The sequence below is a fragment of the Heterodontus francisci genome, chromosome 35 (genome assembly GCF_036365525.1).
Source record: "Heterodontus francisci isolate sHetFra1 chromosome 35, sHetFra1.hap1, whole genome shotgun sequence".
Classification (NCBI taxonomy): Eukaryota; Metazoa; Chordata; class Chondrichthyes; order Heterodontiformes; family Heterodontidae; genus Heterodontus; species Heterodontus francisci.
This window is the reverse complement of record NC_090405.1, coordinates 52,315,902-52,329,514: the sequence shown is the minus strand read 5'-3', so window position 1 is coordinate 52,329,514 and position 13,613 is coordinate 52,315,902. Positions and strand designations below refer to the sequence as shown.

At 47.5% G+C, this 13,613-nt stretch overlaps 1 protein-coding gene across 1 annotated transcript in view; it reads left to right on the top strand.

The window, feature by feature from the left end:
- fes (FES proto-oncogene, tyrosine kinase) overlaps positions 1-13,613 on the top strand; it is a 70,682-nt gene that overhangs the window by 47,442 nt on the left and 9,627 nt on the right. Inside the window, exons 6-14 of the mRNA XM_068015603.1 lie at positions 1,013-1,150; positions 1,699-1,818; positions 2,057-2,179; positions 4,393-4,579; positions 7,652-7,729; positions 8,593-8,802; positions 9,689-9,811; positions 10,425-10,478; positions 11,400-11,518. Coding sequence (XP_067871704.1) covers positions 1,013-1,150; positions 1,699-1,818; positions 2,057-2,179; positions 4,393-4,579; positions 7,652-7,729; positions 8,593-8,802; positions 9,689-9,811; positions 10,425-10,478; positions 11,400-11,518 — 1,152 coding nt within the window. The remainder of the gene's footprint in view (positions 1-1,012; positions 1,151-1,698; positions 1,819-2,056; positions 2,180-4,392; positions 4,580-7,651; positions 7,730-8,592; positions 8,803-9,688; positions 9,812-10,424; positions 10,479-11,399; positions 11,519-13,613) is intronic.

Sequence of the window (13,613 nt, the reverse complement as noted above, 5' to 3'; positions counted from 1 at the left end):
TGTTGTGTGTCTGTTGTGTGTCTGTGTGTGTGTGTTGTCTGTGTGTTGTGTGTCTGTTGTGTGTCTGTGTGTGTGTGTTGTCTGTGTGTTGTGTGTCTGTTGTGTGTCTGTGTGTGTGTGTTGTCTGTGTGTTGTGTGTCTGTGTGTGTTGTGTGTGTGTCTGTTGTGTGTGTGTGTTTTGTGTGTGTCTGTTGTGTGTGTGTTGTGTATCTATGCCTGTGTGTGTTGTGTGTCTGTGTGTGTTGTGTGTCTGTGTGCGCTGTGTGTGTTGTGTGTCTGTGTGTCTGTGTCTGAACTTGTGCTGCCTCTCGTACTGAGCAGGATTACCACTGCAACAACACATCATCAGTCGTGTAAAATTACCCAGTCTCACGATGGTCTAACCCCAGCTCACATTCCCTATTAGTGGGTGAACAATCCAAAGTAGAGTGAGTCCTGATGATAGGAAGAGCTGACACCGAAAGATCATGAAGTGCCCTTGTGATGAGCACTTGACTCCCACAAGCTAGTTATCCCTGCGGTATCTTTTCTGACAGTTCCTGCTTAAAACCCAAGGACTATGAGGCCGCTTGATTGAGATGTGGGAGATTTCGACAACACCGGGGGAACACACAGTCCATTCAGCATCAGCACCTTAGATGGAGACAGGAGTAAGAGCAAAAATATGTTGAATGCTGATCATCAAGAGTCTGATCCAGTTAACTGGCAAATCATCACACAAGGGGTGGAAATATATGTTGGTTGATGACACTAAGCTGACAAGTATCACGTCAGCCGCCTGTTATACATCTCCCCGTCCAAATATTCAGATCTGTTGGAGCCAGTGGAACTGAATATCAGGAGTGGAGAATTTCTACGCACGATTTTGGTGAGGACCCAGACTTCAGTGGGTCACCTGTCGGTTTTGGGGGGAGGTTGGGGGATTTGGCAGTTTGAACCCTGGTGGAATATCTTTGATTGGGGGGCAGCGCACTTACTGCATTCTCCTCATCTGTTGCCTTTGTTTCCACAGTAAAGAGATTTTGCAGGAATATCAGGAGATCACCAGTCTGATACAGGAGGAAGTGGTGAGCATTCACCGGGAGATCAGTGACGCCATAGAGGCCATTGACCCACACAAAGAGTACGAGAGCTTCATCGAGCAAAACAGGTCTGAGCTTCCAGCGCATACAACTTTCAGTCCTCACATCTCTGTTGCTCCACCGTTTTGATAGGGCTGCAGTATCTTGTTCCCAATATTTACAGCAATGTTTGTGCAGTGAAATTGGGGCTATTCAATAGTTTTCTCCCTCCTCTCCTGCTTGCTGGGTGCACTAGTCAGTCCCTGTCCAGTACTTTGCTCAATGGCCACACTTCACATGTCAGCCCGGCCAGTTATTGTTGGGGCTATTCAACCATAGAGCTCATCATAGCTGAGCCCAGTGTCCAGACGTGGGGTCACTGTGAGCAAGAACCCTGGCTGACTTCCGCCTCTCCCCAAATCCAGCTCTGCTGGGACACCGTTACTACCCCCGTTAAAGCCCCCGCATCTAACTCTGCAATGATCAGGGTTTGATAGCAGCACCTTCCTGGCCTGAATGTTTTGACACTGCACCTGGGAAGGGCTCTGCAAGTGTGTTCCACCTGAAACTCCCAAACAAGGCCTGTTGTTGCTCTGTCCCACTGTGAATCTGTTTAATTCTTTGCCCTAATGGACAGGTCAGTGGCCGAGCCCCCTCCAGTCGTGACCTTTGACACTAGCCTGCTGGAAGACTTGGATAACCTGCAGGTGGGAGAGTTAGAGCTCAACGATCTGACCATTGAGTCAGTGCAACACAGGTGAGTTACACATCTCCAGACTACTGTGTGTTAGTTAGTGTGTGTGTCTGTGTGCACGTGTTAGTGTTGGTGCATGTGTGGGAACACGTGTGTGCATATTTGCATGTGCCTGTGAACTTGTGTATGTGCACATACTCGTGCACTTGTAATAAAGTGGGATGTCTGGACTGTGAGAGTGGGACTATTTCCTTATATTCCTGGTAGATATTGTACAGATTCATGTTATTTATTGCCCTAGTCTAACATCCATTGAGGAAGAGTTGCAATCTCTGACAGAGATCATTGACAACCGACAGACAACTATCAGACAGATCTCCACAGAAATAACAGCAGAGGAACAGTCGAGTGGCTGCAAGTCACGGTGAGAAAATCCAATAGGCTGACAATGCAACCACTAGGTGGTGCAGTGCTGGCACATGCGCAAATGCAGCCTCATCCACTGAAATGTCACTGTCTGCGATGTCTCAGGCAGCTGCCAGGATTAAAGATGGCGCTGCTCAATTTATCACAAAAAACAAATTAAACCCAAACACCTCACCCCTCAATGCTGCGATCGCGCCTCCATCCCACTCCCAACAGTATCCTGCTCCCTTCCATCCCCATCTGCTCGCTGCTCACTCCCTGCCTCACCACTCAGCCGCTCGCTCCTCACCTCCTCCGCCCCCCCAGCCGCTCGCTCCCCACCTCCTCCGCCCCCCCAGCCACTCGCTCCCCACCTCCCCCATTCAGCCACTCACTTCCCACTTCCCCCCTACCCCTAGCCGCTCACTCCCTGCGTTCCCCCATCACCCCTCGGTGGTTCGTTCCCTGCCCCGGCTAAGGGAGGAAGGGGGAACGAGTGGTTGGGGAGGAGCAGTGGAGGTGGAGAGCGAGTGGCTGAAGCTGGGGGAGAGGTAGGGAGCTAGTGGCTGAGTGGAGGAGGTGGGGAGCGAGTGGCTGAAGGTCGGGGGAGGTGGGGAGTGAGTGGCTGAGGATCGGTGGGAGGTGGGGAACAAGTGGCTGGGGGGGTGGTGGAGGTGGGGAGCGTGTGACTGGGGGTGGGGGGAGGTAGGGAGCGAGTGGCTGAGTGGGGGAGGTGGGGAATGAGTGGCTGAGGGTGAGGAGGTGGGGAGCGAGTGGCTGAGTAGAGGAGGTGGGGAACGAGTGGCTGAGTAGAGGAGGTGGGGAGCGAGTGGCTGAGTGGAGGAGTGAACAGCCGAAGCAAGGTACTGTTGGCGGGGAATGGAGGTGCCGATTGCAGACATTGAGGGATGAAGCAACAATGTCATTACATCTGGCGTCATTGCTTGGTGACATCAGTGCACTCATGCACAGATTCCTACTGGCAAGCTGGCAAACGTTCAGACGCACTGATGATGTTGGCAATCACTTTGCACATGATGTGCGTTGTCAGGAGACACTCTGAATCCAGTAATACTGACCAAAGCTCACCATCTCTTCTAGAATTAGAACACAGCCTAGTCTCAGAGTGAAAAGTCTCTTTTGACATTTTTTAACAGGCTTTTGTGAGTTTCATGATAACAGATCTTTGAGAAATAGGAAAAGACCATTAGGTACAGCAAGGTTTTCCCTTTCTGTAGATGAACTCCACCTACTCACCATCCAGTAATCCCATTGGCACCATCTGTCTTTTGTCTCTCATTCTCTCTCTCCTACTTTCTATCTGTCTTTCTCTCTCATTTTCCCACTCACCCTCATTCCTTGTTGTTTTATTCTCTTGCTCTCTCACCGCCACAGGTCTGCTCTCCACTCACCCTGTAGCCAGTCGCTAGGAAGCCCCGGAGATTATTGCTGTCTCTCCAATATTCCTGTCTAGCCTCTCCCCATCCCTGCCCACACTCTCTCATTGGACAAGCCACTGATGGAGATTGTCAGTTTTGTGATATGAGGAACGATGCTGAGACTGGCCAAACTCATTTCACATGGGGCCAGTATATATTCAGCTGGCAGAGTCTCACCACATCATCCTGCTCTACTTTCAAAAGACTGGCCTGAGAGGGAGAAAGTCAGTGTGCTCATTCGCTGTGCCACCCATCTCTACACCACGTCTTGATATGTCTCTTGCGAGAGGCTGTCCTGTGAGGAGAGATTGAGTAGAATGGACCTTTACTGCCTGGAGTTTAGAAGAATGAGAGGTGATCACATTGAAACATATGAAATTCTTAGAGGGTTTGACAGGGTAGATGTTGGGAGGCTGCTTCCCCTGACTGGAGAGTCCAGAACACGGGGACACAGTCTCAGGATAAGGGACTGATCATTTAGGACTGAGATGGGGAGATATTTCCTCACTCAGAGGGTTGTGAATCTTTGGAATTCTCTACCCCAGAGGGTTGTGGATGCTCCATCATTGAGTATATTCAAGATAGAGATTGATAGATTTTTGGACACTGAGGAGATATGAGGATTGGGTGGGAAGGTGGCATTATGGTGAAAGACCGTCCATGATCATATTGAATGGCGGAGCAGGCTCCAAAGGCCATGTGGCCTTCCTCTGCTCCTAGTCTCCTAGTTCTTATGTTCTAGTGTTGGCTGTGTCTCTTTCTCACTAAATGCTTTCGATCTGTTCCCTTGCAGTGTTTACATCTTCAGCAAGAAATGTGCCTTGGAGGAGAGCCGACAGCAGGTCCAGGTGTTACTGTGCAATAAGGGGAGGCTGGAGGCGCAGCGGCTGCTCCTGGTACAGAAGCTGAAGCAGCTGGGAGATAAGGAGCCCCCGCCAGCCCTGTACTTAGAGGAGGACAGATATTCCAACAACTCAGTCGTGAGTCTGGTCAACACAGAAAGAAAGAGCTTGTGTTTCCTCGCAGCAACTTATAGTGCCGTGAGCAAGTCTCAAAACACTTCACAGCCAATCAGTTACTTGTGAAGTGGTGCAAGTTTGTCCTTTTCAAGTTTGTTCAGCTGGAATTCTGACTGAGCAAAGCAGGAAATGCCAGGAAGCTGTGACAGGCCGTTCAGCGTCTGAAAAGAGAAAAGTATCGGGTGTTGTAGAGAAAATGTTCACACTTGTGGAGATACTCCTTAAAAACTGACCTCAGACCAAGCTTTTGGTCGTCTGTCCTAATATCTCAGCGTCCCGTTTTGTCTGATTAACGCTCCCATGAAGCGCCTTGGATGTTTTACTACATTAAAGGCGCTATAGCAATGCAAGTTGTTGTGTTTGTTGAAACCGGATCTGAGAGGTTATAATTATCAGGAAAAGCTGAACAGGCTGGGGCTTTTTTCTCCTGAAAAGAGAAGACTGAAAAGTGAGCCTGATAGGGTAGATGAAGAGAAAATATTCCCATTTGTTGGGGAGACTACCGGACCATAAATAATACAGTGTCCAATAAATCCAATCGGGAATTCAGGAGAATCTTCGCTACCCGGAGAGTGGTGAGAATGTGGATGAGGTGAATAGTATAGATGCATATAAAGGGGAAGCTGGATAAACATCCAAGGCAGAAAGGAAAAGGAGGATATTTGATAAGATGTGATAAAGAGGGGTGGAAAGCGGCTCATGTAGAGCATAAACACTGGCAAGGACCAGTTGGGCCGAATGGCCTGTTTCTGTGCTGTAAGTACTATGCAATCCATGAAGACCCTTTCTTGGGACTGCTGAAGGGGCTACACACTAAAGGGGTTATTTTACAGCCTATACTGAGGAGTCTCTCCATCAGGACACATCAGAAATTCTTCTCCCTGGCGCCTATACCAGGAAAAACAACAGCCCTGAGGATTGGGAGCAGTTTAGAATTCAGTAAAGGAGGACCAAGGGATTGATTAAGAAGGGGAAAATAGAGTACGAGAGCAAGCTTGCGGGGAACATAAAAACTGACTGTAAAAGTTTCTATAGGTATGTGAAGAAAAAAAGATTGGTGAAGACAAATGTCAGAAACAGGGGAATTTATTATGGGGAATAAAGAAATGGCTGACCAACTGAATAGATACTTTGGTTCTGTCTTCACAAAGGAGGACACAAATATCATACCAGAAACGTTGGGGAACACAGGGCTTAGTGAGAGAGGGGAACTGAAAGAAATCAGTATTGGTAGAGAAATGGTGTTGGGGAAATTGATGGGATTGAAGGCCAATAAATCCCCAGGGCCTGAAGGCCTGCGTCCCAGAGTACTTAAGGAAGTGTCCCTAGAAATAGTGGATGCATTGGTGGTTATCTTCCAAGATTCTATAGACTCTGGAACAGTTCCTACAGATTGGAGGGTAGCTAATGTAACCCCACTATTTAAAAAGGGAGGTAGAGAAAAAGCAGGGAATTATAGACCAGTCGGCCTGACGTCGGTCGTGGAGAAAATTCTAAAGTCCAGTATCAAAGATTTTATAGCAGAGCACTTGGAGAAAAGTGGTAGAATCGGGCAGAGTCAGCATGGATTTACGAAAGGGAAATCATGCTCGACAAATGTAATAGAATTCTTCGAGGATGTAATTAGTAGAGTTGATGAAGGGGAGCCAGTGGATGTGGTTTATTTGGACTTTCAGAAGGCTTTCGACAAAGTCCCACATAAGAGATTAGCATGTAAAATTAAAGCACATGGGATTGGGGGTAGTGTATTGCGAAGGATAGAAAATTGATTGGCGGACAGGAAACAAAGAGTAGGGATAAATGGGTCTTTTTCCGAATGCCAGGCAGTGACTAGTGGGGTACTGCAGGGATCGGTGCTAGGACCCCAGCTATTCACAATATATATTAATGATTTAGATGAGGGAACTAAATGTAATATCTCAAATTTGCAGATGACACAAAACTGGGTGGGAGGGTAAGTTGTGAGGAGGATGCAGAGAGGCTTCAGGGTGATTTGGACAAGTTGAGTGAGTGGGCTAATGCATGACAGATGCAGTATAATTTGGACAAATGTGAGGTTATCCACTTTGGTAGCAAAAACAGGAAGGCAGATTATTATCTGAACGGCTATAAACTGAGAGGGGGGAATATGCAGCGAGACCTGGGTGTTCTCGTACACCAGTCGCTGAAGGTAAGCATGCAGGTGAAACAGGTGGTAAAAAAGGCAAATGGTATGTTGGCCTTCATAGCGAGAGGATTCGAGTACAGGAACAGGGATGTCTTGCTGCAATTATACAGGACCTTGGTGAGGCCACACCTGGATTATTGTGTGCAGTTTTGTTCTCCTTATCTGAGGAAGGATATTCTTGCTACAGAGGGAGTGCAGCGAAGGTTTACTAGACCGATTCCTGGGATGGTGGGACTGACGTATGAGGAGAGTTTGAGTCAGTTAGGATTATATTCGCTGGAGTTCAGAAGAGTGACGGGGGGATCTCGTAGAAACCTATAAAATTCTAACAGGACTTAACAGGGTAGATGCAGGAAGGATGTTCCCGATGGTGGGGGAGTCCAGAACCAGGGGTCATTGTCTAAGGATACAGGGTAAACCTTTCAGGACTGAGATAAGGAGAAATTTCTTCACCCAGGGAGTGGTGAGCCTGTGGAATTCGCTACCACAGAAAGCAGTTGAGGCCAAAACATTGTATGTTTTCAAGAAGGAGTTAGATATAGCTCTTGGATCTAAAGGGATCAAAGGGCATGGGGCGAAATCGGGAACAGGTTACTGAGTTGGATGATCAGTCATGATCATAATGAATGGCAGAGCAAGCTCGAAGAGCTGAATGGCCTACTCCTGCTCCTATTTTCTATGTTTCTATGATCATCCGACAATGTGGCTGGAAAACAGCGAATGGCACTGGCCATATTTCCAACACTCCAACCCATCCTAGGACCCTGAACCATTTAACCTGCTGTTCATCTTTACAGAACCTGCTGCGTCTTTCCAACATTTGCCAGTTTTGATTCTGCTCTAAACTGTTTATCTTCCTTTGAAAGGGGAAAGATAGTGTCAGAACCTTAACCTTGGAAACACTGAAGACTCATTTCTCCGGACTCTTCAAACCCAAGTTTAGTGTAAGTGGCATCTTCTCCTGAATTCCGAACATAAGATTCTTGATAGGTCTTTTTGAGGTAAAGGTACTCGGGTGACAGAACCAAGACAGATAGATACGAATAGAGATCAGCCATGAGCTAATTGAACAGCAGAACAGGCTCGAAGGGCTGAATGGCCTCTTCCGTTCCTATAAGCCGAAATGGGTTGATCATGAACAGAATCGAGCTGCTCAACTGCCCAAATGAGCCACCAAACAGTCTGTTGTGTTTGGAAATTCTCTTATACTCAAACACATTGAGCTAAGATTCAATCAAACCAAAGACTCTCGCTGTGAACAAGATAAGTCCACCCTCCTGGCCACGGAAAAATCTCTCAGCATCCCAGGAGAGACTTGGGATCTTATCCCACCTCCCAACCCGACTCCCCAGGGATATGACCCCCATCTCCCAACCGAACTCCCCAGGGATATGAACATCTCCCAACCCAACTCCGCAGGGATATGACCCCATCTCCCAACCCGACTCCCCAGGGATATGAACTCAACTCCCAACCCAACCCCCCAGGATACTACCTGACCTCCCAACCCAACTTCCTAGCTCGGGAGTGTTGGGGCCAGTTGTTACAACTCCAACTGCTTCATAATTCCTCAAGTTAATTATCCTATTGGAATGGAGGGAGTTTATTCCAATCTCTAACTTTGCACTAAGAATATGTTATAAACTTTAATCCTCTGCTGGATTCCCTACTGACTTCCATAATCCCAAAGACAGCTTCTTCAGAACTACATTTGTAAGAAACTCTTAAGGATTGAAGCCTGGGGTATTGAGGCCATCACTGCCCATCGAGTAAGTGATTCTGACGAGATATATCCTCCTCATTCCAGCTCCCTCCCCTCCTGCCAATTGTACCAGCCGTGCAGAAGCCTCTGTGCCAGCAGACCTGGTATCACGGTGCCATTCCCCGGATGGAAACCCAGCAACTCCTGATCAACGAGGGGGACTTCCTTGTGCGTGAGAGCCAGAACAAGGGGGAGTATGTTCTGTCCGTGATGTCTGCAGGACAGTGCCGCCATTTCATCATTCAACATGTAGATGTAAGTACGAGAGGCAGTGTGCGGCAGCAAGGGCAGTGTTCTAGAAATTTCCCCCAGGACTCTTATTCCCTGCAGCTGATGTTAAGTGATTGCTTGAGTAGTGCTGAATGATGAGTAGTTCCAAGGTAGAAGAGTTCAAATTGGCATCAGTATTCCTGGATAAGAGGAAAGAATCAGTGGTGACAGGAGTTGGGACTGTGGTCCTTCTATAGTGATCCCTCCCCTTGCCACTGGGCGTGGCCATCAGCTGAGGGCAGTGGTCATACTCGGATGTGATGCCTCTAGGGTAGAATAGCCTGTTGAGGTGTACAGTGTAGGCTCACACATGAAGGTTGGCCACCTGGGTATTTGTGGATCAGTGAGCCAGCAAGAGTCAGCACCTTCCTAAAGGGAAGATTGGAAAAACGAAGGGTGAGGTTTTGAACGGGGCACCTGTAGACTGAACCCCAACACAACTCCGTACCTTCGGGAATGGAGAGAGAGAAAGCAGTGAACAAAGCTGTTTCCATAGTTATGTCGTCAGTAGGTGGAGTCATTACTCTGTCTCTCCTGTGAAACATTGTCACATGCAATATGCCATGTACAATGAGCAAGGTACACCATGTTGTGTATGCTACACTATGTATACTGAACACAATGAATACAACTTGTGTTAACGTGCAATTCTAGAAATGATGACATGGAAACATGGCATTCACACCAGTCAGTGTTAGTGTTTATTTTTCAGACTGTAATGAAAAGATGATTACTATATTTTTTATATGAGTTAAGACAAACTATGGAAAATTGGTTGCCAGTTTCAAGTAATGGTGTGTGTTGGTAAAAGCTGAGCTTGGAATTGTGTGAATCCCGTTCTGTTCCTCACTTCACTGCTGTTTCTCAACAGTCCCAGTATCGATTTGATGGTGAGAGTTTTCCCACAATCCCTCTCCTCATCGACAACCTCTTGAAAACCGGACAACCTGTCACCAAGAAAACTGGAGCCATCCTGATCAAACCAATTGTTAAGGTACACTTTACCATCTCCTACCAATGATAACCTCACCAAGATCTCTCTCTCACTCTTCTCATTTACTCTGGATCTCTTGCTTTCTCTCATTTAATCTATTTCTTGCTCTGAATTTCTCTTTCTCATTCCTCTCCCTCTCTCCCTCGCGATTTTTGTCTCTGTCTTTTGCTCCCTGAACCCTTCTATCTCTCTTTCTCCCACTAAATCTATTTCTTACTCTTTCTGTCTCTCACCTCAGAAAACTAAAGCACGCAGTAATGTACCATGCCAATTATAACCCTTTAGGGAATTCCCACATTGAATGAGGAGGTAAAGAAACTGTCTGGTGTGGCAGCAAGCCAAACATAGAAAATGTTTCCTGGTTCGAATGACTTTGAAAAGTTAATTGATCTCAGTTTGGACTAATGGTGCTGGGTTGGAGGCTATCGTGCTCCTGCATTAGGAATAAGAAAAATCAGACAGTGGCCCTACTCCTAACCACTGTCTAGTTACTGTGGATATCAGGCAAACTGTGATGGTTTCTGCAGTCGAATAGTTTGAAGACACCTGGGTGAAGCACTGGGACAGCTGCTGGGGCCTTTAAACTGTACTGACGCTGTGCATTTCTTTATAGGACAAGTGGGTACTAGACCATGAAGATGTCTTAATAGGAGATCGAATTGGTCGGGTAAGTGCCTGGGAGCTGCCTGAATGCCTGATAACATTTACACAGAGTATCACTCCACTACCTCCCACCCCACACCATATTGTATAAAATTGGTAGCTGGGTCTACCTCTCCCAAAAAGCTCAGCTGCAAAAACAGAGCTGTACAGACTAGGAAGGACCCAATGATGGCTTCTGCAGTTGAAGTGCCTGCTGGTGCTCACTGTCCAGGCTCTCTCATTACTACTTGGGTAAGGAGAGCTGTTGGTGTGTGTGCAACTGCATACTTTGTCCTTCCATCCCCTCTCCTTCCCAATACCCCAGAGATTCACTGTCAACTTGAGCTCATCTCAAACTCTGCTGCCTGTGTCCAAACTCGCACCAAGTCCCGTTCACCCATCACCCCTGTGCTCTCTGATCTACACTGCCTCCCGGTCTGGCAATGCCTCAATATTAAAAGTCTCATCCTTCTTTTCAAATCCCTCCATGGCCTCATCGCTCCCTATCTCTGGAACCTCCTCTAGCCCTCCGAGATCTCTGCGCTCCGCCAATTCTTGCCTCTTGTGCATCCCCCCGCGATTCCCATCGCTTCACCACAGGCGGTCATGCCTTCAGCTGCCTGGGCCCCAAGCTCTGGAATTCCCTCCCTAAATCTCTCCACCTCTCTCTCATCCTCAAAGATGCTCCTTAAAACCTACCACTGAGTACCAAGTTTCCCCACCTGTCAAAATATCTCTCCATGTGGCTTTTGTGTCCAATTTTGTCATGATGTTGGTGTGAAGTGCCTTGGGATGTTTTACTGCATTACAGGTGCTATATAAATGCAAGTTCTTCTTGGTGAAGTAGGTTCTGCTGTATCTGGAGGTATCTGTCGGGTTGAGCATGGTGGGGAGGGGTGAGGGTTTGGTGACTTTTACCCATCTTTCCTAATCCTTCTGGTCACAGGGTAACTTTGGCGAAGTGTTCAGTGGGAGAATGAAAAATGACAACACTCTAGTGGCTGTGAAGATGTGCCGTGAAAATCTGCCGGCTGATCAGAAGAATAAGTTCCTTATGGAGGCCAGGTCAGTGCTGCAGGCAATACATGTGGTCTCTGATCCCTGCTTTATCAGCTAAGTAATAATCTGTACAACCAGTGTAACACACAGTGAAAAGGCTGGGCAAACCAACTCCCAACTGACCCTTAGCATGGTGTAATTATCAAGGCCGGTCCAGGAGTGCCCTATTGGTGATGTTCTAATGCTGTTTAAATAACATATCTAATATAAGTAACATATTGGAACGGGAATTGCCATCGCTGTGTGTCTGTCACCAACAATCTGGTGTTTTACAGAAGATTGGGTTCGACAATCCACAGGACTGTATTGCAGTCTGGCAATGGGAGTGACCATTGGTGTCCATTGCTGGGAGTGACCATTCATTGGTGTCAAGTGCTGGGAATCACCATTCATTGGTGTCCAGCAATAAGAGTGACCATTCATTGGTGTCCATTGCTGGGAGTGACCATTCATTGGTGTCCATTGCTGGGAGTGACTATTCATTGGTGTCAAGTGCTGGGAATCACCATTCATTGGTGTCCAGCAATAAGAGTGACCATTCATTGGTGTCCATTGCTGGGAGTGACCACTCATTGGTGTCAAGTGCTGGGAGTGACCATTCATTGGTGTCCATTGCTGGGAGTGACCACTCATTGGTGTCCATTGCTGGGAGTGACCATTCATTGGTGTCCATTGCTGGGAGTGACCATTCATTGGTGTCCATTGCTGGGAGTGACCATTCATTGGTGTCAAGTGCTGGGAATCACCATTCATTGGTGTCCAGCAATAAGAGTGACCACTCATTGGTGTCCATTGCTGGGAGTGACCACTCATTGGTGTCCATTGCTGGGAGTGACCATTCATTGGTGTCCATTGCTGGGAGTGACCATTCATTGGTGTCAAGTGCTGGGAATCACCATTCATTGGTGTCCAGCAATAAGAGTGACCATTCATTGGTGTCCATTGCTGGGAGTGACCATTCATTGGTGTCAAGTGCTGGGAATCACCATTCATTGGTGTCCAGCAATAAGAGTGACCATTCATTGGTGTCCATTGCTGGGAGTGACCATTCATTGGTGTCCAGTGCTGGGAGTCATCATTCATTGGTGTCCAACAATGGAAGTGACCATTCATTGGTGTCCAGTGTTGAGAGTGACCATGCATTGGTGTCCAGCAATGGGGGTGACTATTCCTTGATGTCCAGTGCTGGGAGTGACCACTCATTGGTGTCCAGTGCTGGGAGTGACGATCCATTGGTGTCCAGTGCTGGGAGTGATCACACATTGGTGTCCAGTGCTGGGAGTGACCATTCATTGGTGTCAAACAATGGGAGTGACCATTCATTGGTGTCCAGTGCTGGGAGTGACCATTCATTGGTGTCCAACAATGGGAGTGATAATTCATTGGTGTCCAGCAATGGGAGTGACTACTCATTGGTGTCCAGTGCTGGGAGTGACCACTCATTGATGTCCAGCAAGGGAATGACCACGCATTGGTGTCCAGTGCTGAGAGTGACCACTCATTGGTGTCCAGCAATGGGAGTGACCATTCATTGGTGTCCAGCAATGGGAGTGACCACTCATTGGTGTCCAGTGCTGGGAGTGACCACTCATTGATGGCCAACAATGGGAGTGACCACTCATTGGTGTCAAGTGCTGTGAGTCACCATTCATTGATGTCCAACAATGGGAGTGACCACTCTGGTGTCCAGTGCTGGGAGTCACCATTCATTGGTGACCAGCAATAAAAGTGACCACTCATTGGTGTCCAGTGCTGGGAGTGACCGCTCATTGGTGTCCCTAAATCATGTGAGCAATTGGGGCTGTTTTCACAGACTGGAATAGATTATGCGGTGATATGTTAGAGGAAGTTACAATGATAATGGGATGGGACCGAGCTAAGAGAAACAGTCAGTTTCCAGTGACTGAGGGGTCTAGAACAAGACCAGACATTTAGGACAGAGAGTATGAGAAACGTAGTACGCAGGGGTGTGGAATTAGTGATTGAAGCAGAGACATATTGAAGAATAGATCAAATAGGTGATTGAGGGAAGGGGGAATGAAGGAATATTGGAACAGAGCAGACACACTGGATTCGGAATGGTGCTCCTGTGAGAGGATAA